This window comes from Sitophilus oryzae, unplaced genomic scaffold (assembly GCF_002938485.1).
Source record: "Sitophilus oryzae breed Bouriz unplaced genomic scaffold, Soryzae_2.0 scaffold_177_pilon_pilon, whole genome shotgun sequence".
NCBI classification, from domain to species: Eukaryota; Metazoa; Arthropoda; class Insecta; order Coleoptera; family Curculionidae; genus Sitophilus; species Sitophilus oryzae.
In genome coordinates this window covers 3,530,656-3,558,215 of record NW_022146479.1, presented here as the reverse complement: position 1 = coordinate 3,558,215, position 27,560 = coordinate 3,530,656, and the positions used below count along the sequence as shown (strand labels likewise).

At 32.3% G+C, this 27,560-nt stretch overlaps 1 protein-coding gene across 2 annotated transcripts in view; it reads left to right on the top strand.

Moving 5' to 3' along the window:
* Window positions 1–19,588, top strand: part of LOC115882208 (limbic system-associated membrane protein-like) — a 247,558-nt gene extending 227,970 nt beyond the window's left edge. The window contains exons 9-11 of one of the 2 annotated variants that reach the window (XM_030900111.1): window positions 7,007–7,250; window positions 17,930–17,965; window positions 19,092–19,588. In XM_030900111.1, coding sequence (XP_030755971.1) covers window positions 7,007–7,250; window positions 17,930–17,965; window positions 19,092–19,216 — 405 coding nt within the window. In that variant the 3' untranslated portion in view covers window positions 19,217–19,588. The remainder of the gene's footprint in view (window positions 1–7,006; window positions 7,251–17,929; window positions 17,966–19,091) is intronic. The other variant, XM_030900112.1, reaches the window with a different exon arrangement.
* The last annotated feature ends 7,972 nt before the right edge of the window (window positions 19,589–27,560 follow it).

Sequence of the window (27,560 nt, the reverse complement as noted above, 5' to 3'; positions counted from 1 at the left end):
GTTGCTTCAACATAGCTGTCTAATTAGTTCAACTTTAGCAACTAGTTATCATTTTGTGTCAGTTAAAACAAAAAAGATTCTCAGAAATTTGCCGAAAATGCAAACATATCCTACATCAGAGAGAATTGATATGATTCCATTAGTTGGTGAATGGCAGTGTGAATTCACCAATTAATAGAATACTTAAATGCTCCTGACTTTATCTAGTACGGTTTTTTATGGGGATATGTTAATGACAGTGTTTATAAAACTCGACCGACCAACTATTGTCGACAACTTGAGAGACAAATTATAAGTGTGTCGAAGTAGAACTCCACATATTCCTTTTAAAATGAAAAGATTTTTTGAAAAGAGAATCATTTTATGTAGTTAAAAGGAAAGGAAGCATTTTGAGCATTTGTTTTGATTTAACTAATTTTTGTCACATAATTATAGAGGTTTGTATCTAGTTTTAATTCTGTAATAATTAAAATATATTTCAAACGTGTCTCTTTTTATTACTGTTGAGTATTACCCTGCATTCTTCAATTTTTGTTAAATTAACAAAGTGTTTATCACAGCCACCCCTATATTTTTTCAAATAATAAATATCTACTGACGCAAAATCATAAAAATTTAAATATCTAGGAAAATCTTTGTCTGAAAGGTAAACAACCTTAATAATATTTTGAAGATATATGAGTTCCCCATTGAACACCCAAATAATATACTGGGTGTTCCATTTAAAATAAAGGAGTAACTTGCTTTTTAAAGTGATTAATGTTTCATATTAATTTTGTCTCACCCTTTATAACTTTCCGGGTCCTACGATTTCAACTTATCATTTTTCTGTTGAAATGTGGTTTGTCTATCTTGGTCTGTTACACTAAGGTTTGTCCATTCATATTATTTGTCACGAGGTAAATCCCCCAAAAATATAATATACGTCTGTGTAGACCTTAATTTTAGATATTCCACTTAAACAATGTCCGTACGACAGTTGCAATATAACGGTCTGACCCAATTAGATCCCCCTGCTTTTTTGCAAACTGCATTTAGTTGAAATGCAGTAGTCGCATAAAGTGCATTATTTTCTCAGAAATATGCCGAGTTTATGGCGAATGTTTGCCAGAATAGAAATTAAATACGGAACATAAACTGAAATGTTTAATTTCGGACAAGTTTAATTACTCGTAAAGTGTCATTTAGTTTTATGTTATATAATATAAGTATTTTTAATTTTAATTTACATTTTGTTGTTATACTAGGGTGGCAAATAATGTTTATACCTTTGTGGCAAATTCATTTCATACGAGAGTTGTCTTTTATCTTAGTGTATTTAGTTGTCTACTATCTACTGTATTAAAAGTCAGTTTTTTACATTAGTGTAAAAAAATAACTGTCACATTATTAATGACGAGTTTAACAAAAGAGAAAAAAATTGTCCCTTGATTTTGTTAATCCAAATATTGTTACCAATGCAAGTATATTTTTGTGAGTCGCCATAAAGTCTTATGTATATTAATAAGTGAACAAATAAATTGGCTTTGCACAGGAATCGAACTCTCGCGCTTCAAATTGGTTAGTCATAGTTGCCCATGAATGTCGTCTGACACTGCACAAAGACTACTGAAAATGAAGTTTGTCAATCAATTATCTTAGTGAATTGTTCAAACTGCGACATTAAAATTAAAATGAACTCAAAAATGTCAATGAAAAAATAAAAATAATATTTGTTTATAATGTCATTATTAGAGGTAATATTATTCTGTGCATTACAGTAAGAACTTTTTAATAAGCATTTAAATAAGAATTTCAATTCGATCGTAGAAAAAATGTTGTGTGCAAAATGAGCAACTCTCGACTTTGTCTCGAGCAAAAGTCATGTCCTTTTTGAACTAGTTTCACAAATAACTATTGCATATAGGGGTAAAAAAGAAAAAAAACAGGAGATTACTTTTAACCACGAACCTTTGAAGCAGTGCATTTTTAATTTTTGGAAAAGTGGATAAGTCGGTAGGACTTAGATCGGCACTGTATAGGAGAGGGTTCAACAATTCGATGTTTTCTTGAATTGAGCTTGAAACTTAATTGTTTTTCGAGCTGTGTGGGAACTTGCATTGTCTTGGTGAAGGATTATTATTTGTCATTGAAGTTTGATTTTCCGAAACTTAGGAATTACTTCCTGCAAACAAATAGGTACGTACCAATCAGTAACAGTTCTTTGGTTTCGCAGAGGAATTGTTGATACATGACTTGCTTTTGAGACAAATGTCGCCACCATCTTTTTGGAAAAACTTGGAGAACGGATAATTTCTATCGGTTTTGGTTCATCTTGGAACACCTAAACAGTCGATTGATATTTATTTTATTGTAATTTTTGGGGTTTGGGGATTTATTTTTGGGGTTTATAAGAGACCAGGATTCATCACCACTGACAATACTGTCTATATTTTTTGAGTTTCCTGCGTTAAACCATTGTAGAGGTTTTTAATACCAATTGTCTCTAATTACTTTTGTTTTTCCGTCAACAGATGCAGTATCCAACGAGAAAATACTTTTTTACAGACAATCTTTATATAAAATTTTTTGAAATTGAAGTCTCTGAAATGCTTTAATTTCCCGATATGTGACATATCAATCTTCTGAGATCAAGATGACTGTTAATTTTGACATTTGATATGTGCTGACGGGCGCCTACTATGTTTCTATCTGCAAAACATAAAGAGAACCCTCGTGTCATTATATCATAATGTAAAAAATGTAAAAAAATATTTACTTTAATTCATTTCTTAAGTAAAGGTAAACAAAATAGACACAGAAACAGAAAATTATTATACAAATTTTTCATCAAATAAGCAAAAGCAGCTTCTACATTTCTCTCCATTTTAAAGTCGTTGAAAAATAATATTTACATTTTCAACTAAAATATTTGTCTTTAACATTTTATGTTAAATTATTTCTTGGAAAAGAAATTCAGTTTTATATTTTCCTCTAGAAAATTGATAAAATAATGCTTTAATTTTACTTGTTTTACGCTAGACTGTTTAAATTATTCTATTATTTATAGACATCGATTTTTAAATTACTTAAACTTGTTTTTACTACCTTTTTGAATTATCTATTAATGGATTCGCCTATAAACAAGAGCTGAAAATACAGAGGGTTCATTAATATTAATCCAGAAGTTGTATTGACTAGCGTAGGAAAGAATTTATTTATTTGTTTGCTATCATTTGATTGTTTTTACAAAACATTTACATTTAAACTAAATTAAAATTACCATTTTTATTAAAATGAGCATGAAAAATGTGAATTAAATTTTACTTTCTTTTTGGACACTGATATCTTATAAATAGAGATATCTTACCATACAAAATGAATCATTATGGTATAATGATTAATTAAGGTAATATTAAATTATCAATATTTTACCACACTTTTTGAAGTGAAACGCTTTACGCGCGTTGGGAGTAAAAATTCAAGTCGGTGACACATGGCCTTGAATGACGGCCACGAGACGCATGCGAGACGGCCGTGACGCGCGAATTACCGAGAGAAAAAGTGATAGCGGCAGTGTTGCCACAGCTACCCCATTCGGGGTAGATCTACCCCTTTGTAAAACAATTTAACCCTGTTATCTTGTGATAATCTACCCCGATGAAAAATAAGCTTGTGGCAACACTGGGTATAACGATCTATGCCATACACCGCTAACAAAATCACTATAATAAATTTGAAACTGTACTAACCTTGATTTTATGCATATTTTCATAGCTCGTTTGCCAGCTTAGAATTAGAATTTAGAGTTAGTAACTCGCATTTTCATTGGAGGACACTGTCGTATTTATTTCAAACCGATAATCAACGACAATATATTCGTATAATTTAATATAATTACTGTAAATCACTATAAATAATGAATTGTGTGTGTTTGTAATTGAGATGTAATTTCTGTATTATTAATCCGGTAAATGATGGAGATAAACAATTGTGATTGAATAAAATTTTATTTTAAGATGAGACTTTTGTTAACAACATTCTGAGAATTCGAATATTGAATAATGACAAGACAAGTGACATCTGTCTAAAAAAGACAATTAATTGAAAAATCTTTTGAAAAATTTATGGATAATTTAATATAAAAAACACTGCAAGTTAAATATAAACTTATAACAAAATAATACAAAAAACGCGCTAAAACTTCTTATTATAATCCAGAAACAGAAAAATAAGAGGGTAAACAAAACAGAAAACAACTCACGAATTCCAAAATCAGACGACAAGATCGATTTTTAAAAGTTAAATTATACAAAGAAATTGAACTTCCGCCTATATTCTACGTGACTAGAAGCTAAACTCCAGCCAAAAATATACGGTGAGTATTAAAAAGGCCTTTTTTCTGTTCTTTTTCCTTCAGTTTTTTTCGAAGAGATCCGCCTGTACTTCGGTCTTCATTATCGAAGATTAGACTCGAGTATCGGTTTTATTTTTGTCAAGATTGTGGATTAAGCCATGTAAATGTATGAGCCAGCGAAAATAAGGAAGAAAAAAACATATTAAAAGTTCCTTCCAAGGACCCAGGAGACAAAATTGTATATAAAAAACGTTCGTGCCAAGATTTATAATGAAAGCAAATTTTATTTTAGTTACTGTCTGGCTGTGTTAAAGAAAAATTATCACAAGAATTATTAGAACTTATTTTGGTTCGACCAGTAACGTATATAAAAGACAGTATACCGGGTGCATCTCTATAGCAACCCTACAGCTTTTTTTATTTTTTTTTTCAGATAAAAAAATATTTGGTATGTTAGTATATGACATAAATTAGGATTGATTAAGGTCACTTCCTGTTTTACCGGAAATGACTACAACTTTTGATTTTTAAATGGCACCCTTGGTATTATTTTACTGTATTTGATAGAAAATGCCAACTAGAGTGTCATGGCTGTATTAAAAACACTAATTTTTAATCAAGGAGCCTTGGAAAAATAGGTTTGATCATCTAATGTATTTAGTGTCTTGTCCTGGCCAACTAAAAGATGCCCAAATCGTATTTTTAATCATATTTCCATTTTTTCAAATGGAATGAGGGTGGCTCACTAGCATATTTGGAAAAAGCATTTTTTTACGAATAATTTGGTACCACACTCTTGCTATTTTGAGTCTAATTGTCGTCATGAACCACATGTTACAATTTTAAATAAACCATATTTGAAAATGTCAAAAGTTGACATATGATATGTCATTCTATTCAGAGTGGAATTTTCTATCGAATAAAGTAACTAAATATAGAGGGTTCCATTTAAAAATCTAAACAGCAGTTGTTTCGATCTTTCTGTTCCAGCTCTTCCGATGTTCTTGACTCTGTATATTAAAAATATTTCATTTTGGAAGACTTTTACAAAATATAATTTTCAACTTATATTTTTAACAAAAGCATTCCTTCTATACCTATTGTATATGTAAAAAAAACATCTTGGCCAATCTAATATTCTTTTTTTAAGAAACTCCTTTCTAAGTAACTTTTGTAAATTTCCGAGAAAACTGGTAGCCGTCATATATAATGAGAGGCGAGTCATTTTAAATTAAAATATGATGAGGAAAATGAAGGCGAGAAGCATTGTAATATTTTGACAAGTTTCCGGCAAGTTTGCATGGCAGGTGACCGAAAGTAGCGGCCAGGAATATTATAAAGTTGCAGGAAATTAATTTTAACTGGAAACTTTTTTGCCTCGAACTTTTAACGACCCTATTGAGTTGGAAGTTTATAAAAAAAAACGTATTTTAAATATATAACGTCGATGTTCTGAAGGCTGATTTCATTTTGATATACACAATGTTATACTTATACAGGGTGGTTCGAATTGTATTCCGGAGACTTCGGCAGCATATTCTGCAGATAAAAATAAGTAAAAAAGTTCGTATAAATGTATGTCCTAAAATGCTTAGTTTCGGAGATACAGGGTGTAGAAGTTTCATTTTCAATATTTGGAATTTATGATTTCAGTCTAATTACTATACAGGTTGTTAATGTGTTTATTACTCGCGGATAGAGCTTTATGGTTAAAATATGGCAACCTCGGTCCGGGACGAGTCGGCAGAAAACCCTATATGTGCATGCGTTCTCAATAGGCAGTATTGCCATTCTATTTCCCTATAAGTAACTGTCCAGTTAACAACCTGTATAGTGAACATATTTAATTTATGACTCCATTCACGCAGTTGTGCAGCTCTGAACTGTTCAAGAACGCGATATTCTCACTCCATTCAATTGAGTCATAAAGTTCAGAACTGTTCCGCGCCATATGGAGGCACCAGGCTATCACGCACAGCTCCTCTCAGAACCGTTCTCGAGTAGCCCAGGGCGTAAAGCTCTGGAACTTGAAATTCGCGAATGGAGGACATCAAATGATGACAGATATTGATAATTTCGATTCCAAATATCTCGAGAACCATTACTCGTAGCGATTTTTCCCAAGAGACTTTTTTTCCGTAAAAAATGTCGTGAACATATATTTTTTTACTCAGTAATATTATACAGGCACGGACTAAAAGTTATTACTCTTCAAACCAGTTAAAAGATATTTAGGTGGCGCCCTCTACAAGTAGGAGTCATATTGACATAATAATCAAATTTCAATCATGTCAAAAAATTCCCAGACACCAATTTTCATCCAAATATTTATGTTACTTCATAAATTATTTGGAAAAAATCAAAATGAAAATGAAACTTCCACGCCATTGGAACCAAACTCGGCACGTGGATAGAGGTACCCGAATGGAGTCCTCAGACGGACAGACGGTCATTTTGATACAAATTTTGTGAAATTAAATGAAATTTCTTATTAATTTATTAGTTTTTCAACATTTGAAACTACATTTTTCCTTCAAACTATATGTCCTTCAAATCCTTCAATTACACAGCTATTATTAAGCTGTTACTAAGAAGGAGTTTCACTACAAATATGCAACGTAGCGCATATACAATTTTTTTAAACAATATTTTGTTTTAATTTTGTTTCAGGAAAACAAGACTTCCTTCTCCACCAACGGCTTCGTCTACAGTCGCCCCACCAAAGACAGGCGCCTCGAATGGAGGGACGTCATTCTACCGGCCAGCCCCATCCAACCCGCTGGATTACAGTCCATGAGCTACATTATCAGGGGTTTGGAAGGGGGACAGCAGTACGAGGCCAGGGTACAAGCGAGGAACAAGTTCGGCTGGAGCCCCGTTTCCGACTCGTTCACGTTCAAGACCACAGAGACAGGTGAGGTTATGATGGGATATTTAGGTTAGGGAAGATGAGTTGTGGTTAGAGTGCACGTAGGTACAGAGATACGCCTCTTGTTTTTTTTAATAAAATTGATTTTTTTATTAAAATAATATTGAAGTTTATTTTTTAATCTTTTATGCAAATTATTTAAGTTTTGCAGAGTGCCCCAGAAATAAGGTAGATCTGGCCAAAAGAAACATATATTCCCTTTACTATTTTTAAAAAAATTGATAATAACCGAGCTATTTAGCTTTGAAATCTTAATAATAGCAACATTTTGAGAGCCGCCGCCAGCAAACGATAATCAGTCGCAAATACCAAGCAATTACCTGAGGGTGCAGCCACACTATCCTAAAAATGGCGTATCGGCGTAACGGCGTAATGACCTTGAATAGATTTCCAGTAATTCTATTGGCTGAAGCATTCATCTGTCAGAAATTTTATCTGTCAAATTCATCTGTCAAAAATTTCAGCCAATAGAATTACTGGAAATCGATTCAAGGTCGTTACGCCGTTACGCCGATACGCCGTTTTTATGATAGTGTGGCTGCACCCTGAATCTCGGCTTGTTCGACGCCCAGTGTTGACGCATCGACTAGAAAGATTTGAAAACGACTTTAGTTCAGATCAGGGAATAGGTACATTAAAGAAATGCTAACTTCATGTTAAAAAATGGAAACAGACGCCACCTGGTGTCGCCTGGCAGTACTAGCTAAATTGAGGGGAATTGGAGGGGCGGGTCTTAAAAGAGGGGAAATTTAAAAAAAAATATTTTTATAAGTCTCACTGATTACTGTTTAAAGTTAATAAACATATTTTTATTACTTTAATATAATTTAATGTATTAAAAAATATGTCTATTAACTTTACACAGCAAATCAATGATATTATTAAAGACTTATTATTTTCAGAGAAAATTCATAGTAAATAAATTACACATTAGTAAACAATATCATTTATTTTTTAGAGCTGCGATTTATATTACAATAATATGAAATATATATATTTTTTAACAATGAAAAAGAATATCCCGGAACCTGAAAAAGAAAGATGATCAATTAATGACTTAAATTAGTTCAAAATACATTTTGCAAATAACTAGTGAATTGGACAGATAAACATACTATTAAAAAGACATTTTAGTAGTATATTATCATCTATTTACTGATAATACATAAGTATATAATAGGTAAATAACATGCATAAGGCACTATGATACAACTACCTGTATCATGATAACACACTAACATCACAAAAAATATATGCTAATTTAAATTTCTTTAATGGTCTAATGAAACACTATCTAGCCTCAATGCATGCCATTCCAAAGGCAAAAAAAACTGTTATACCAAATAAATATAAGCTGAATAAAACATAAACCAAGCCAATGTGCATAAACAACCAAAAAATGCATCAAAAAATACTTTTATCAGATCATACCCTTGGATATATTATGTATTTTATATATCGCACATCCCGTTCAAAAGTTTACTAACTCAAAATAGAGAATATAGAGAACATTGTCAGGAGAAGTAAAAGAAAATTTAAGTTAACGCAATATGCTCCTTTTTGCATATTAATGGCCAAATAATGTAATGTTGATTTAATAAAAATTTAACTGGCATCCTTCTGAGGTATAAATCAGATTAAAAGGACATTGTTTTTGTAATAATTGTTTGTTCTGTAAACATTTTTTGAAGACAATACAGTTTTGAACGGGCTGTGCGATATAAACAAGGATCTTACTATTATTTGAGGTTATAAAGTATTTAAATAATATAAAACATAATCAAAATCATTTTTCATCATAAATTATAGAGGTACTTACGTGTTTTGATATTATTATCAGGAAATAATACGTTTAATTAAACAGGTACGCTGCCAGGCAAGTTCTATCGGCGGGTCTTTGCAAAAGTTGAAATCTAAAAATACAAAACTACGTTTACATCTTAGTTGTATTTACGAATAAAGTATTTGTGTGTAATTTCTGACTTACCAGTTAATTGAATAATCGCATTAAATACATCCAAATGGTAATTTAATATTGTAAAAAGCAAAATTGTTTTAAATCACTTGCCAGGACAGCCGGCCAGCTTCTTTGTTGGCAAAATGGCCGCGGTATCATGATTTAAGCAATGTGAGTGACAAAGAAAGCCAATGCCTGGCAGATGTTGCTTTCTTTGTCGTTGGTCCTGGCACGTTTAAATTTGACTGTTGCCTGTTTTCCCATACAAGTGACACCCCCGTGGTTCAGATTAAAAATAAAAAAAATACCAACATTTGAAAACGAGACTCCGATAGCTAGCAGATCGATATATACTCTGTTTTTTTTTAAGGTAAGATTTCGACAGACGATGACAGAAGAAAAGCAGATGACGTTTAATACCAATCTATTTATTTTACTAAAAAAAGTTTCCAATAATTTTTAAGTTAACTATGGATGGGTTTAAATATAAATCCGTCATGCGTCGTCCCTTGTTGTTTTTAACCAGTTTTATTGGTTTATTTTAAAAATGACAGATCGTATTTTAATTTTATTGGTTTGACGGAACGATGAACGACAAACGGACGCCGATGCGTATGAACTCGCCTTTAGATTTATGACGCTTGTCAAAGTCTTGCCAAATTATAGGTTATAATTTTGTGTCAAAACTTTTGTCAAATACTCTGCGTTTTGGAAGATGATGCATTTTGATTCGTATTATTACGTGTGTTTTGTGTCTTTTGAAGTCAAGTGGAGGAAAAATCGAGTGAAAATTAACTGTAGACTCAGAGCACAGTTTATGGTTAATACTCGCTGCTCAGGCAGAAAGTCTTATACACCAATAAAGTTACCATCAATAAAGTTCGTATACCATCTCGTCGTAGATAAGTGCATCTCGAATATGGTAGAAGGACCATACTAAACACATACTAAAAACTGGAGTAGCTGTAAAATATCGACATCACACGATACTAATGGATTTTAGTACTGCAGAAAAATAATGTCAAAAGGTACTGGTTTAGAAAAATTAAGATTAAAGTTAATTAATCAACCTTTAAAGTATAAAATTTGGTAAGTTTTATTTATTCCTGCGGAATATTACAAATTTGTATTTGTACATAAGTTATCTTGATAAATATAATCATAAATGCGGGAAGTTTCATAACGCTTGAAGTAAGAAATAGTTCTTTTTTATATTTTTTTGGTATGTGGTGTCTTTTTCTTGTTTGTTTTTTATTAAGACATACCGTTTTTTATTAAATAAAATAACTCGATTACATTTTTTCAGTTTTATACAGTTTTTTTCACAATATATTTTGAAGTAATCACTTGTTAGTCAAATTTTAAATATATTAATTTTCTGCTATGCGTTCCAGTTGTACCAACTTATTTCTTTGTAAAATAAAATAAACTTTGAAATTAAAATGACAGACACATCTATCACTGTCAAGGATCTTCTCGTTGGACAGACTATAATTAGGTTAGAGCTAGGTTTTATCACTTTACATAAAACCGCAACTCTACACTTAACAACACTTCATTTAACTTCAATTCTTGACGGTTCTACAAAATATCCACTTGTGACCTCTCACACTCACACTCTTGACACCTCTTACACAAAATAATTGATATTTCTATTTCAACAATAAAAGTATTTTTACAGGCTTATCTTACATTTGCCATTTTTTTTAGTCTTGTCAGAGGTTTACTGTTTTGAGTAAAATCTCAAATTAATTGGATAACCTAAAATTCATCAGCGAAACAGCCCAGCTGATTTACATCAGCTAAAATTTATGTAGGGGTAGATTTTATTCTTCCCGTACTTTTTCTTGATTTTTGTGAATATTAAATGTTAAAGCACTTAGCAAAACAGAGACACCCAAAATCTCATTGAAATGAGAATAACGGTTTTTAAAATACTTGAAAAAGTGTGTTTATTTTATTAAAGTTTGATGCCCTCTAGTGGACAAACGAGTACTTTTGTATAGAGGTAAATTGTGTCGAATGAACTTATTTTGATTCCAAAAATACGTAATAGTTCTATATCTACGGAATATTTCGACATCCCGTATATATATAAAATTATTAGTGATGGGAAAACCGATTAATTTCAATAATCGAGTACTCGAGTTTCAAGCGATTGCAACAATCGAGCAAATTAAAAATACGTTTTTTCGACCGTCGCTTGATGTAAGTACTCGTTAACGCCAAGCGCCAAGCAGTAAGTTGCGTGCGCAGAGCACATATTCTTTCGGTGATGAATGGCAAGTAGCAAGCGATTCACTTGATCGCTTGATTTAGTTTATTTCAAAGCATTGTCGATGTAGGTCGTAATATTTTATCCCTCAGATACGCAACGGATAACGTCGTATAAATTTGCTACCCGCAATGTATGTAGAAAATTCGCTCGGCTTTTTATCGAGTTTGAAAATCGGATTTCAATTTATTTCATTCTAGGATCGCTTGCGTTCGTCGCTCGTAACTGGTCACTTGCATCGCTCGTTCATAATCGGGCGATGTCGGTTATTTCAATAATCGAGTACTCGAGCGAATTTTCGCTTGAGTTATCCCATCACTAAAATTTGTTGCTATCAAAAAGTGATAAAACTATGATAAAAATCAACAGGGACTCCCCTATATTTCCGTTCAGGTCGTCAATTTTACATAAGAATCAGCAGGAATTGTAATATTGGGACAACCTGTATAAAAGATTTGAGTGAAAATCTCAAATAGAAAACAACAACAACTGTAAATCCAATTAAAACTAAATTTATTTTCAACAGTACCTAATCAATATTTCAAACTCTCCATAAAAAAGCATATCCTAATGGAATCGTTTAATTAAATATGTATTTAATTATTAGTATTGCATATTTAACAATAACATTTACACAATATCCCTGTACAGTTTAATTTCCTTTTTATGTTGATCATAAAAAAAATCTGTGTATATGTAAAACGAAAATTTACATTATAAATATTAGCGTACGAGCGGGATATATTTCCTAAAGAAACAAAAATATATTCTCGTCAAATATTATTTTACCGGTGTTTTATTTTTTATAAGGAAATTTCGCCTGCGGTCGTGCATACATCATTCTTTGTTTGTCTGATTCCTTCTATTCATTTTTATTATATTCTTCTGTATTAAATGTTTGTCTTTGCTTTTTTAAAGATAACGAGAACAATATAAGAAGCGATTCAAAATGATTGATAAAGTTAGCTATTCTCGTCCTCTGTTGAAAAAATGAATAGTCAAGGTTTAACCTACATTTAAACAGATCAGCTGGTCTGTTTAGCTGATGAATTTTAGGTTATCCAAATCATTTAAGATTTTACTCAAAACAGTGACATCAAAAACCTCAAGGGTAGATTAAATTATACTTTAACGGCGAGGATAGGTTAAAAACTTTATTTCTTCTCGGACGTTTTTTAATTGCTTCCATTTTTGAAAATTTTTATATGCCTTTTCATAAGTTATTCGGGATTTAAATGGAAGTAGTTTGGATATGGCGTTTGTCGCCTCAGTCTGAATATCTTTTGGTAATTTACTTATTTCGTTTTGAGCCATTTCTGGCTCCAATTCAATCAGCAATCGACACGAAAGAGAATTAAAAAATATTGACTCAAAACAGAAAACTAAAGAGACAGCTTTATTTATTTGTCAAATTACATAAAAACCAACGCCAAGCACAATATTTTTTCTACTCGTAATAAATTCCTTGAAATATTAATTTCTGAATATTTTTTAAAACGTAACTCGCTATGGGAAAAAATATTGTTTTATACACGACAATAAAATTGCATTATAGTCTCCCGAAATTAGACGATTTCATCGCTCGTGAATTAATCTTTTCGGTCGACGTTAAAATACCATTTTATAGTCTTGTATAAAAAAATAACTATTATTATTGAAATAGAAATACCAAATATTTTGGTGTTTATTCACAAAAACAAGAGTGTGAGAGGTGTCAAGAAATAATTGTAAATAATTCAGATGATATATGAACGTATTTTGTGCTAAATACAAGTGGTTATTTTGTAGTACTGTCAAGAATCGAAGTAAAATGAAGTTCAATACAAACACGGCAGTTATAAAAAAAGGATAAACATGGTTTAAAAATATCAACCAGCAACATGTATGCATTATTCAGATTACCCGTATATAGGCATATACATGCTCTCCACTTCATTATTATATTAACACTTGTTTACAATAGCAAATGAGATCATAAATTAGGCTGGGCCCACACACGGAAAATAAAAACTTTATAATTTCGAAGCCGCGCTCCAGTATTTGATGGCGGAGTTGAATGGAAATGTATGCTAATCCATATTAAATTTACGTGGTTTTTTGTTCCAGATCTTTTTACATAAAATTTTGGGTTTTTGATAATTTGTTTGTCTATTTCTTTTAAACACCGATCTATAATCTATATGTATGGGAAAGTCCACTTCCAAGTTAATCACCGCAACCTTATAGATTGATTGTGTCATCTTTCTTGAGTCACTAACAGTCTCAGGACTTTGACAAAAGCCAGTGTCTGAGACAGTTTTAGGGAGGTTAGTTCTCCATCTTAGATAGCAGTCGTACTAAAATTTGTAACACGAATGCTTGTTGTCTCGGCGCACTCAGTGATGAGGTGTTCTGGTGTTTCCCCATTTTTCCCACAGAATCTTCATTCGCCGTTGTTTCTTAGCTTCAATCTACTGAGATGCTCATTGAGGACACGTGAAAACCACGTGACAATTCGAAGATAAATCAAGGAAAATATGTGATTTTTATCGGTTATAAATGCTGAGAAATTTCTTCGAGTGTTTTAAACTGTTTTTTTTTCTTATTTTCATTCCAGGTTAGGGATGGTGTCTTTCAGGTTCATGTGTTTTGCTTAGAGTTGGTTTCGATTTGGGAAGTAGAATTCTAGTCCAGTAAGTGCAGTGTTTGCTCCTTTTCTAGCTAGATCGTTTGCTTTCTTATTATCTTATATTATATTATTGGTTGAAAGATTATGTCGCGCTGTTTAAATTTTACAAGACAAGCTACTGAACTTCTATGCGCAATGGTCTAGAATGGCCAAATCAGAGCCAAGGTGAAAGATCAGATGATTTTACGTAAAACCACATGGAGGTAATGTACGAGGCTGGGCTGAAAAATAATCGGCCTAGGAAAGAAAACACAACTTTTTTCGGCAAAACTCAATTTATTTCTCAACGTAGTCCCCGTTAAGCTCTATACATTTTGTTCAACGATTCTCCAATTTTTCGAAGTCCTTAAAATAGGCCTCTGCCGCAGCGATGACCTCCCCATTCGACTCAAATCTCTTACCTCCGAGCCATTTTTTCCAGTCTGGAAACAGATAATAGTCGCTGGGTACTAAATCTGGGTAGTATGACGGATGAGGAGAGAATTCGTAACACAATTCATACAGTTTTGCCATTGCGACTGCACATTTATGCGCCGGTGCGTTGTCCTGGTGGAAGAGCACTTTCTTCTTCGCTAAATGCGGTCGTTTTTGCTTCAAACAGCTTTGAGTAATATTTGCCAGTGATCGTTTTGCCCTTTTCCCGGTAATCGATATGAATAATACCGTGCGATCCCAAAAAACTATGGCTGTGACCTTGTTGGCAGACAGACCCACCTTGGCTTTCTTTGGCTTTGACTCGCCCTGAGAAACCCACTGCTTTGACTGTTCCTTTGTCTCTGGCGTATTGTGATGGATCCAAGTTTCATCCACGGTTACAAAATGGCGCAATAAGTCCTTATTATTGTGGTTAAACATTGCCAAACACTCCTTTGAATTTGTCACACGGTTTCGCTTGTTGCCGGCATTGAGCAAATGGCACCCATCTGTCAGCGAGCTTCCTCATTCCCAAATATTCGTGCAATATATTCTCCACTCGTTCACGTGACATGCCAACAGCCCCAGCAATCTCGCACACTCTTACCCGTCGATCGTCAAATACAATGGATTTTATCGACTACTTCTGGTGTGGTGACCTCTCTTGGACGGCCTGGACGCTCATCATCAAAAATTATCGTACGACCGCGTTTAAATTCGGCAGTCCAATATTTTATTTTTCCACATACACATCATTCAGTTTGATTTTGATCTCATCGTTCGTTTTCTTTTTTAAAAACAAGAATCTAATAATTGCGCGATATTCGATTTTATTCATTTTTGTAAAAATGCAAAATCTGTTCGCCTTCAATCACTGTCAAGTACAAACTAAGTGACGCAGCTCGCTGAAAACTTGACAGAAGTTACTTGAAAGATAGTTTTTAGAAAAAACAATTGCATTTGTTCCTAGCGCAGCCAACTCTTGCCGAGGCCGATTATTTCTCAGCCCAGCCTCGTACAAACAGTAACTCTTGAGACCGTGCACTAGTCTCCATGAACTGAATGAATGTTCGCTATGAATTTTAGTAGTTCCTATTTAAGTATTATTTAATGTTATTACTGTTATTTTTCCAGTAGAGTGCGGACGTTCCACGCCGCGAACGTGAAACATTGATGTTTTTTGTTTCTCTGATGATACGCTCGAGTAGGCACCCCCTCCCGGAGATCCGATTGAGGGGGTATTTTACCTCCGGACGATAATTTTGTCCCACTCGAATGTTCCATCATTGCTGTGTGTAAGCTGCGTGAAAAGGTTTAACTGTGGCGGTTACGCTGCCGCACAGTTTTGGCTGCAACTGTAGCACGGGATGGCTATGGCACAGTGAGGACTGCGACGATAGTTCCCTTGTGCTACGTTCTCGGCCGGCTAGGTGTATTTTATTACTCTTTTTTCCCCAGAAGATGGTAGGTCTGAGGGTTGTATAAGGTTATACCGCCTATACTCGGACGTCAGAGCCTCGTTTGTGTAAACAGGGTGCACCACGGGAAGGTGAGGTTGACTTTTGGGTAAGCTAGGCTGTATGTATCGCTTCAATACCCCTTGCACCCCATGTATATGTACTGTTATTTTAGATTATAATCTAAACTATCTCAAATAATAACTTAATAAAAATAATAAAACAAATTGTGATTTTTAAATAAACTCAACGCATTTATTACACAAAATACAAATTTTGAAAGATCTCACGTGAGATTAGGGAAGAGGGGAGGGGGTCTAGAGAAATCTCACGACTTCTCACTGGAGGGGCAGAGGGGACCAAAAAATCCTCAAAACGTCTTTTTACTTGGTTGTATACTATTTTGTATTAATATCTTTTTTTATATTTTGCCGTTTGATTTCTCTCAAAACACAGCATTATTATAAAATAATTAAAATGTTTCCTTTCCTTTAAATACACAAGGGAAATTAATTTTTGTCATAAATAAAGTGTATTTTATTAATTATGGGGCCCACGCTGGAAAAACTAGCGAGAGCAAACTTTGTAAAATATACTTAATTAAGCAAACACAATTTATTTTTAGCCATCAAACAAGAAGCGTAGGTATCCGTCTCGCTTGCTAAACGGTAATTAGTTTGTATAGCTTAATTGAACGTATTTTTATATAAATTTCTCTCATTTTCAACATATAAAATTACTAGAGTGTATTCGGTATAAGGAACACACAAAGTAAATGTAAAAATTATTTAGGGTGTTTGAAAAAACATGTGCCATCTCTCGTGGGGAGATTCCTCTCGTAAAAATAAGTCTTAATAATGTTTCGATTTATTATATGTACTTTTAATGATTCAAATGAAATTTTGAGGGCAAAAGTTACTATAAGTACTACATATTTTAATGCTAAAAAGTGTCCATTAATTCATCAAGAACGTGCATATGGATTATCATTGGAATATTTTTCAAAAAAAAAATTATGTGCGCCACTGACTTTTTTCTTTTGATATAAAAATTGTGTAGGCCGTTTAATGCCAATTAAAAGTTATCTCTTGATATTTTGTCGAATTCGGCCGCTTTGATGAGATAAACGCAATTTTATTAATCACAATTAATAAAATTAAAATAAAAATAAAATTAATAAATTATATATTTTACCTAATTAATTATTAAATATTATTACCATTAGTTATTATTACTATTAGTGCAACCTACAGCAATTTCAAATAAAAAAAAATAATGGTATTTAAGATAATTACAAAAAAACTAATTTTAAAAAGTTTTAATATCCTGTAACTCCAAAACTATGCATTTCCATACCCATGTTTATAGGAACTTTTTTTCATATCTTTGGAGAGGAATGAGGAATCGATGAGTACTTATTTAAAACTTTTGCACGTTAATGATATTAATTTTATACATAGTTTATTATCAAAATATGCGAATTTAAAATTTATAATAAACCAATTAACTCAATTTTTAACAAATGTTTTATTTCTTCTAAAAAATAATTAACTTAGGCAACTCTAAATACACTAGCACGAAAATTAATTATCATGCTCGTAATTAAAGTGTGTCCATTCATTACCCGAAAAAAAAACTTTGTTCAAGCTGAACCAACTTTGTAAAATATACTTAAAAAAGCAAACAATAATTATTTTTAGGTAGTAAACATGAGGCGTATCCACCTTGTTTAGCACTAATTAGGTTGTGTAGCTTTATCGATCCACAATTTTATTTTATTTTTTGTATTTTTTCTGTTCCATGCACTCCCTATGTCCCGTTCATCACAAAAAAAAATAATGTATCAAACGCACTGTTTTTTTATGGTTTATGTTGCATTGGTGGATGCTTTAGACGAAAGTACTACAGACAACAGGCGAATGTTTCATGGTAAGGTACTATTTACTATATTATCTTTAAAGAAATATACAAGGTAGTCAGAATTGTGTAACTAATCGGAAAAATTCGGCAACATTAATGTATACAAACTTTTTTACTTATTTTTATCTACAGAATATGTTGTCTTAGTCTCCTGATTACAATTTGATCCAAATAGTATATAAATTTCTTATTTAATATATTTTTTGCATATAAATATCTTAATTTAAATTATAATAGTCCCAGATTATTTATAAAAAATGACGCATAATTTTAAGTAGTGATGGGAAAAACCGATTAAAGAATCGTATTACCGAATCGAGCAAAATATCGCTCGTATTTAAAAATACGGTTTTTCGCCCATCGCTTGTTGCTTGTACTCGTAACGCCAAGCAGTAAGTTGCGTGCGCAGAGCACATATTCTTTCGGTGATGAATGGCAAGTAGCAAGCGACGAGCGATTCGCTTGATGGCTTGCTTGATTTAGTTTATTTTAAGGCATTGTCGATGTACTTAGGTCGTAAAATTTTGTGACTAAGATACACAACGGATAACGTCGTATACATTTGCTACCTGCAACGTATGTAGAAAATTCGCTCGGCTTTTTATCGAGTATGTCATATTAAAATCGGATTTCAATTTATTTCATTCTAGGATCGCTTGCCTTCGTCGCTCGTAACTCGTCACTTGCATCACTCGTTCATAATCGAGCGATGTCGGTTATTTCAATAATCGAGTACTCGAGCGAATTTTTTTCGCTCGAGATATCCCATCACTAGTTTTAAGATAAAATGACCAGAATTTGAGTCAAAATACATTCTTCGGATACATTCTTCAACAGCACTGACGCAATATGTAATTTTTACATAAAAAAGTCTGATCTAAGTTGATAAAATTATTATTTGAGGTAATTTTAAAATAAATATATGATTTTTTTTTCAGTTAAAAAAATATATAGATTTTTTTAATACTTTTTATAAACAGAGAGTTTTTGAGGACGTACAATATTTTTTGCCAAAAAAAATCTCATAGACTCGTTTCTAGGACTAAAATATACCACCCCTAAAAATTGTTTTAAGACTCACCCTGTAATATGATAATTTAGTACTAACAATGATAAATTATTCTTTTTGTTTCAGAACATACCAGTGAAGATGTCCAAAGCATCAGGTCTTACAAGAATTCAGGCACAAATCTTCTACGAGGTAACTCATTAACCTCCTTGGCAATATACAGTGTGTGCATTTTATTACTCCAACATTAATTCTCTTTTTAATTCTATTTTTGACTTTCTGTTTTATACAAAGTGTAAAAAAACATGTTCCATCTCTCGTGGGAAGATTTTTGTAAAAATAATATTTAATTTTCATATAAACATAGGTCCGCTTCTGCTTTGTTTCGTAGCTACAAGGGGTTAAAATCTTCATTTTTTTTTTATTTGTTATAGTTTTCCTGTCAGTGTTTTAAGCGATACGAATGAAATTTTGAGTGTAAAGTTTACTATAACTGCGGCTCTAAAAAAGTATCGACATATTTACCAGGGACGTGCATATATGGGTTATCACTAGAATATTTTAAAAAAAAACATGTGCGTCACTGACTTTTTCTTGTCAGCAAAATTGTGTAGACCGTTAAAATGCCGATTAAAAGTATCTTTTATAAAAGATCTTTGACAAAGAAATTTGACATATAATAGCGGCCTTCAGAGTCTATTACGCTGTACTGATCGCGTCGCTCTCAGGGGTCAGGTAAAGCGGGTTTATGGCCGAAGGAAATATATATTATATTTCAGAAATCTGCCTAAGGCTTAGCCCGATCCTATCGTGTTAAGCCACATCCAAAATTCCAAACACACGTGCTTTGATTAAGGTTTGCAGAGATTCAGCATTTGCCATAAAATAGCTAGCAATTTGTTACAAAAACATATAAATTATATATCATTGTAATCACAAAACTTCAATCTATTTCCGTATTGTAGCGGAATTTTAAATTTTGTCTTTATTTTGTTGATATTTGACCATCAAAATCTTAAAAATAAAGAAGTTATCTAAAAATGTGCTACAATACGGATATAGAGTATAATCGTTTATCTTTAATTTCCTTCTTCGTTTGTGTAAAAATACGTAGACAGTTTTACATAAAACGTTAAATACCGAACGCTTATTTTGCTACTTTTTCGGACTAGTGAAATAGACTCTTAATCCAATTATTCTAATAGAACAGTTTAATTTTTTTTAATGTCATTAAATGGCCAAAATGTTAAATAAGTAATAATTGATTACTACGAAACAAAACAGAATCGGACAGAATATATGAAAAATAAATCTTATTTTTACGCGAGGAATTTTCTCACGAGAGATGGCACATGTTTTTGAAACACCCTATATAAACGTTTTTGAAAAAAAAATCTCTCTCAAGCAAGTCTTTCTATATTGTATTTATTTTTACATCTCCTGTATATAGCACGTGTATATAACCTAACTGATAAAAAAAATCTATGTATTAATGGAAATAAAAAAGTAAAGAGAAAAAACCTAAACGCTAATATAATAAATATTTTTTGTAAATAAAAGTATACATTATATTCTAGTAATTATATTATAATAGTACCAAAAATATTTACATTGTCTGTGGTGTTAACACTTAAGTAATGAAAAGCTGAAAGATATTTATTAAGAGAAGAATGGTGTAAAAGAAAAGAGAATTATATATGATATAATATAAATTTTATGTCCAAAAAAGGCTTTTTATATAAATTTATATTTTAGTTTAACTTTTCATTATGAATGAAAAAAAATGATGTTTAACTTAAGCTTCCCATACTCAATGTGTAGGTAGAATGATTTTAAATGTAATACGAATCTATTTAAAAAAATATATTGTTTAATGTAGATTTTCAAATTTTATATTATATTTCATTTATGTTTGGAGTATATATGTTTTGTACTCTTCATACCACTTTTTAATGTATAAAACTATGGAAATATAATAAATGGTATGACATGCTCACATTTATGTTTTATTTCAATACATTCCAGTGAACCAAAAGATATTAAAAGAGTTTAGAGTCATCACAGACATGTATAGACAGATAGACAAATAGATTAACCAATATACAGGGTGGTCCAAATTATATTCGAGAAATTTCGGCAGGATATTTTGCAGATAAAAGTAGGTAAAAAAATCGTATAGATTTATCTCCTATAATGCTTCGTTTCGGAGATACAGGTTGTAGAATTTTTTTTATTTCAATTTTTACCAAATAATTTCTGAACTAACGTCGATATTTGGATGAAAATTAGTGTTTGAGTGCTTTTTGATGTGAGAAATTTGATTTCAATATCAATATGACTCTTACTTGCAGGAGAATATACAGGGTGGTCGGAACTGTATTCCGCAAATTTTGCCAGCATAATTTGCAGATAAAAATAATTAAAAAATTCCTATAAATGTATGTCCTAAAATGCTTAGTTTCGGAGATACAGGGTGTAAAAGTTTCATTTTTATTTCGATTTTTTCCAAATAATTTTTGAAGCAACGTCAATATTTAGATGAAAATTGGTATCTGGGAATTCTTTGACATGAGAAATTTGATTTTGATGTCAATATGACTCCTACTTGTAGGGGGCGCCACCTACATATTGTTAACTGGTTTGAAGAGTAATAACTTTTCGTTCGCACCTGTATAAAACTACTGAGTAAAAGTATATACATTTACGACGATTTTTACGTAAAAAAGGTCTCTTGGTAAAAATCGCTATGAGTAATGGTTGTCGAGATATTTGGCATCCAAATTATCAATACCTGTCGTGATGGATATAAATTAAACATGTTGACTAAATAGTTATTGAAATCATAAATTTGAGATGTTTTCGTGCCAAAAGTTCAATAGAAACTGTTTTATCATATTTTTTTCGATAAAAAATTTATGATTAATTTAAAAAATAAAAAGGTCCCAAATTTATCATTTCAGTGAAATAACTATCTACTCAACATGTTTATTTTTTGTCAATAATGAGATGTATTGACTATTTCTATTCTAAATATCTTGAGCGGTTGCTCGTAGCGATTTTTACCAAGAGACATTTTTTACGTAAAAAATCTCGGAAATGTATATTTTTTCATCCCGCAGTTTTAGCATGTACGGACGACAAGTTACTACTCTTCAAAACTTTTAAAACAAATAATGTAAGTGGCGCCCCCTAAAAATAGGAGTCACATTGACATCATAATCAAATTTCTCATGTCAAAAAGACACCAATTTTCATCTAAATATGGACGTTACCTCAGAAATTATTTGGAAAAAATTGAAATAAAAATGAAACTTCTACACCCTGTAACTACGAAACTAAACTACTATAAACATTTATACCAACTTTTTACTTATTTTTATATGCAGAATATGCTGCCGAAATTTCCGGAATACAGTTCGGATCACCCTGTATACTTCCCTACAGGTTTTTTAACTGTTTTGAAGAGTAATAAATTTTTGTCAGTATCTGTATATCACTACTGATTAAATATATAGGCATTTCCGCCGTTTTTTACATAAAAGTATCTTAGTAAAAATTGCTACGAACAACCATTCCCAAGATACTTGGAATGTAATTATCAATACATATTATAATCTTTGACAAAAAGATAAATACTAGTGTTTTTGACTAGATAGTTATTTGACTGAAATGATACATTTTGGAACTCCTATTTTTTTGGAACTACTACTAAAATTTTCTAGAAAAAAATATGATAAAACAGTTTCTGTTGAACCTTTTTCAGAAAAACATTTTAATTTAATTTTACAATTTATATGTGTTTATACAAAGTGAGTTTTAAATAAATGCAAATATTTTCAGGGCTGTTAGATCTCGATAAAAGATACATATTTTATTTTTACCGTTTTTCAAATAAGTCCAAAATAACCGAGTTATTTTAATTCGAAAATTAGAAAAAAAACATTATTTGCTCCTTTTTTAAGATTCACTCTGTATATCTCTAAAGCAAGTACTCATGGTCTATTTTCATTAAAGTCTAGCCACGTAAAAGAGCAATGCATCAAGTTAATCCTCGAAACAAAATAAAAAAGCGAGAAGAAAAAAAACAGAAATAGAAATTAAATAACCTATAAATAATTCACTCCTAAACGTAGAGCGGCCGTTTTTCTTTTTATAGTAATCGTAAATCGAGTAGAACAATGCCCCAGTGCCCTTGTATCGGCTGATCATCACGTGGAAGCACATCGTAAAAGGAGTGGTGCCACGCAACCATTTACAAATTTATCGGCAACGTTGTAAACGATGTTACTGAAAAAGCGACGACTTTCTTTAAAATGTGTCTATTGATTTTTCTCGTTATTTTATAAAGTTATTGAGATATCATCACTCAGATGCAAAAAAACGCAACGGAAAAATGTTGGGCCAATTTTAAAATGTTAATTTTTTTTTTATTTTTAGCTTTATTTCCTTGATTTATCTCCTTGAAACTCAGTATTTGACTTATTATACAAGGTTAATCGAAGAGTAGTTTTTATCCTATCTTTAAAACATCCTGTGCAATAATTTTGTGAGCCAATTTTCCTAAAACATTATTTTTCGGTTAGGAGCATGTCTACTGAACATTTTGTTTTTTGACTCATGTCAACATATGCCTTGGTTAATTTTTAAGAGCAAAATGAACTTGCCACAAACATTTTGCAATTTTTTCAATTATCGTTACTTTTTAATAAGTTGCTTGGTCCTTGAAGAAGAATGGAAAAACATAACACAATATATTTGCAGTCTCATTGGTTTGGTTTGGTTTGGTTGTTGGTGGCAAGTTCATTTCGCTCTTGAAAATTAACCAAAGCTTCTGTTGATATAAGTCAAAAAATGAAATGCTTAGGAGATATGGTTCTGATCGAAAAATAGTATTTTAGGAAAAATTATTTACGAAAATATTACACGGGGTGTTTTAAAGTTAAGAACAAACAACCCTTCAATTAACCCTGTATAATAAGCTTATAAAACTGACTTTATGAATTAAAGTTGATAGATTTATATACAGTTTTAAAAAATTCATTAAAATATGCGTTCCGTTATACACTATCCAAAACAACATGTTATTTATGATTATGATATTTAAGTTTTAATTCTTTTCAAAAATGTGACTTGTGTTTAAATATAAAATTAAAAAAAATCACAATTTTTCTGTTTCTGATTTACATTTTCTCATAATCATTCTTTGGGAATTTGTCATAGTTTTGCACGAATTTTGCTGAAGAATACAGTTGGGGTTGGACCCTTTGGTACTATTCAGTAACTATCAATTTAAAGTTTGTCAAATAATGCCTAAAAAAGAACTGACAACAAATTAGGCAAAGAAAATAAAGTACTCTTACTCTGGCTGCCAGACAAAAAAATCAACAAATTTCCTTGATTTAAGTAAGAACAATCTTCGGATTGTCATGGGGTTTTTAAAAAGACACTGTCTCCTCAACAAACACCTCAGTAGATTGAAGTTAAAAAACAACGGCGAAGACAGATTCTGTGGGGAAAATGGGGAAAACCAAAACACCTCATCACTGTGTGCGGCGAGACGACAACCATTCTTGTCATAAACTTTGGTATGACTCGGAGATGGAGAACTAATCTCTGTAAAACCGTCTCAATACCAGCTTTTATCAAAGTCCTGGGATTTTTTTTTCGCGATAATTAGTATTATTTAAAGCCCCAGTACTCCTGCGACGTGTATGGCAACGATTAACAGACCACTATGTTCAACATTGTATCACTGTTTTAGCATTCCGGCCAATCCTGTTTTCAATTTTAAACGACATCTCAGTCTCTCGTAGGCCTACATCCTTTCGTCCAAATTCACTTAATTGACGATACACGGCACGTCTTCTTACCGTAGGCAAATAATCAATACTCCAAAGATAATAAAAATAAATATGTTTGAAACAAATTCTCAAAAAAACTGTTTCTTTTTAATTAAATAGGTTATTTGTAAAGAGACTGGAAAAAAATGTTATCGTTTACTACACTTCATGCATGCAATTATCGGATAAGACATTATAAATATAGCTAAGCGAACAGATTCCTGCAGATGAGGATCCGTGCTTCTAAAATTTAGTATCCACTGTAGGATTTACTGAAGGTTGTAGATGGTGTACAGATTCCTGTGGTTGGGGAACCTTGGTTTAGTATCCACTGTAGAATAAACTAAAGGGTGTATATTGTGTGCAGATTCCTGCGGTTGAGGAACCTTGATTTTGTATTCACTGTAGGATAATTTGAATGTGAGCCCAAGTTTTGAAAATAGTGAATACAAAGAACTGTTGGTTTGATACCAATTTATTTCTTAAAGTCTATGAGATTTATATAATCGGTAATTATTTATACAAAAATAGTTACATTGGTTCTTATACGTAATGTTTGATGTTTAGCTACTTCCTCTAGGAGATGCGAGACCTTTTTGTTAGTGGAACAGGGAAGCTCCTAGTCAGGTGCTATGAGGAATCCTCTCTAGCACTTTGGCTGGGTCTAAGGAGCATCTCATTGTCTTGCCCCTTACTGTAGTGTCGTGTAACGATGCCGAATGGGACTACCCTATTTGTCATATGGACCCTCTACTGTCTGTGGTCATGTATAAAGAGAAGACAACCTCAAGAGAAGACAACCTCATCAAAATCCTAAATCCTATGATGACGGGAACAGGTCAAGCGTGGTCAAGGATGCGTGGCTAGATAGAAGACTAGCGTTTACTGGTCTCAACTTTGGGCACCAGGGGGCAACCCATTGTATTCTCGTCTCCCTTCTTCTACATGCGGGGTCCTGTAGGAGTGGACCGACTAACCCCTGTGTAATTAACCTCAAATCTAAGGAAGCAATAGAAAAAAGGAGATATATATCCCCCTTTCTCTATTCTCTATTCTCGAATCTATAATAGACGATATCGTCTATTATAGATTCGGGACAAAACCGGTATCATGTTTAAGTAGGTATCATGTTTATGTAAAGAGAGACCAAGTTAAAGAGATGGAAAAAATGGAGATAGATCCTCCAGACCTCCAGTCACTGCCTCACGGGTACCTCAGCCGGAGACAAGCTCCTCGACTGTGAAGAGTACGGAGGGCGAAACTCCAACCTTGGAAGGGTGTATACTCTCGTAGGAGGTAGATGCCCACTTCTCGCAGAATAAACATTTGTTTTCAGAGGAGGAAATATCCTGTCTCCCAGAGAACAGGAAGATCCCCATATATGATGAGTTATAGACTGTATAATCAGCTATAAGGGCGACACACTAGATCTTTAAGATTGCGCTGATTTATTCCCGTCTTACTCATTCTACATTCTACATGTTTAGCTAATTCCAGAGATTCTCATTACGTAGAAATTATTATTTTTGAATATAAAAAAGTATTCTGATGTATGTGCCTTCTCACTTAAATTTCTGAACATTTAAAATCTGCGAGCACTAAAATATTATGACCCTATATCCTCTCATAAATCTTTTACGACCACGCTCCCTCAAAATACCGCAAATCTCTCCAAATACGTTTCACAATTTCGCCGTTTATGATGGACACTTCCCTGTGAAATTTCTTGGCGAGTCCGTTCGACTAATACCCCGAAATGAAACTGTCGCCTAATCGGATTTATTAGTGTCTTAACTAAGCCATTAGGGCTCGGGGCTTCCCCGGCCGACGCCATTCGCTCTAATTAAATCACAAATTTAAAGGACGCTAATATGGCGGAGACGACGAGTACGGCTTGCGGAGATGTTTCCAGCACACCGATCATTATCTGGAGGATTTGCAAGGGTCGGTTTGGGTGACCGCAGGATTGGCTGCTTCTTATTAATTTGGTGTTAGCAAAACCATGTATATTTTACACAGATATTGAAAACAATTATGCAAAGAAAACTATAATCGATACCATATAAACTTTTAGTTACATAATTGAGGGCGCGATTATTAAATACATTATTGCTAACCTGGAATTTAAATTTTCCGCTGGCGATACAGATGGCAGCTGTGCTGTAAATAATGTCAAGTTGCACATTTACTCATTTATTTAAGTAGGTGAACTTTATTGATATAAATAATAACATTTATATTATTATTATTATACAGGGTGTCCCAGAAATAAGTGCAAGTATTTTAACTGGTAGTATAGTTCAACCCCAGAAACATGCCTATGAGGTTTATTTCGCAAAAAAAATGAAAATTCGAAATTTTTTGAAAAATGTTTTGGAAACTTTTTTAGTTTTTAGTTAAAAAATATAATTTCTTGATAATATGGCAACATAGGTATTAGATTAAATTTACAAGAAAGAAAATCCAGTAAAGATCCAGTGGTTCTCAAAATTTTAGCAAAAAAACATTTTTTTGGAAATTTTCAAAGGAAAATAACTCCGTTATTTTGGACTTATTTGAAAAACGATAAAGAGAGAATATGTTTCTTTTATAAGTTTGGGTGTCCCAGAAATAAGTGCAAGTATTTTAAGGGGTGGTAAACCTCGATAAAAGAAACATATTTTCTCTTTATCATTTTTCAAATAAGTCCAAAATAACGAAGTTGAAAATTGTCAAAAAAAAGTTGAAAATTTCCAAAAAAAAATAAAATATTTTT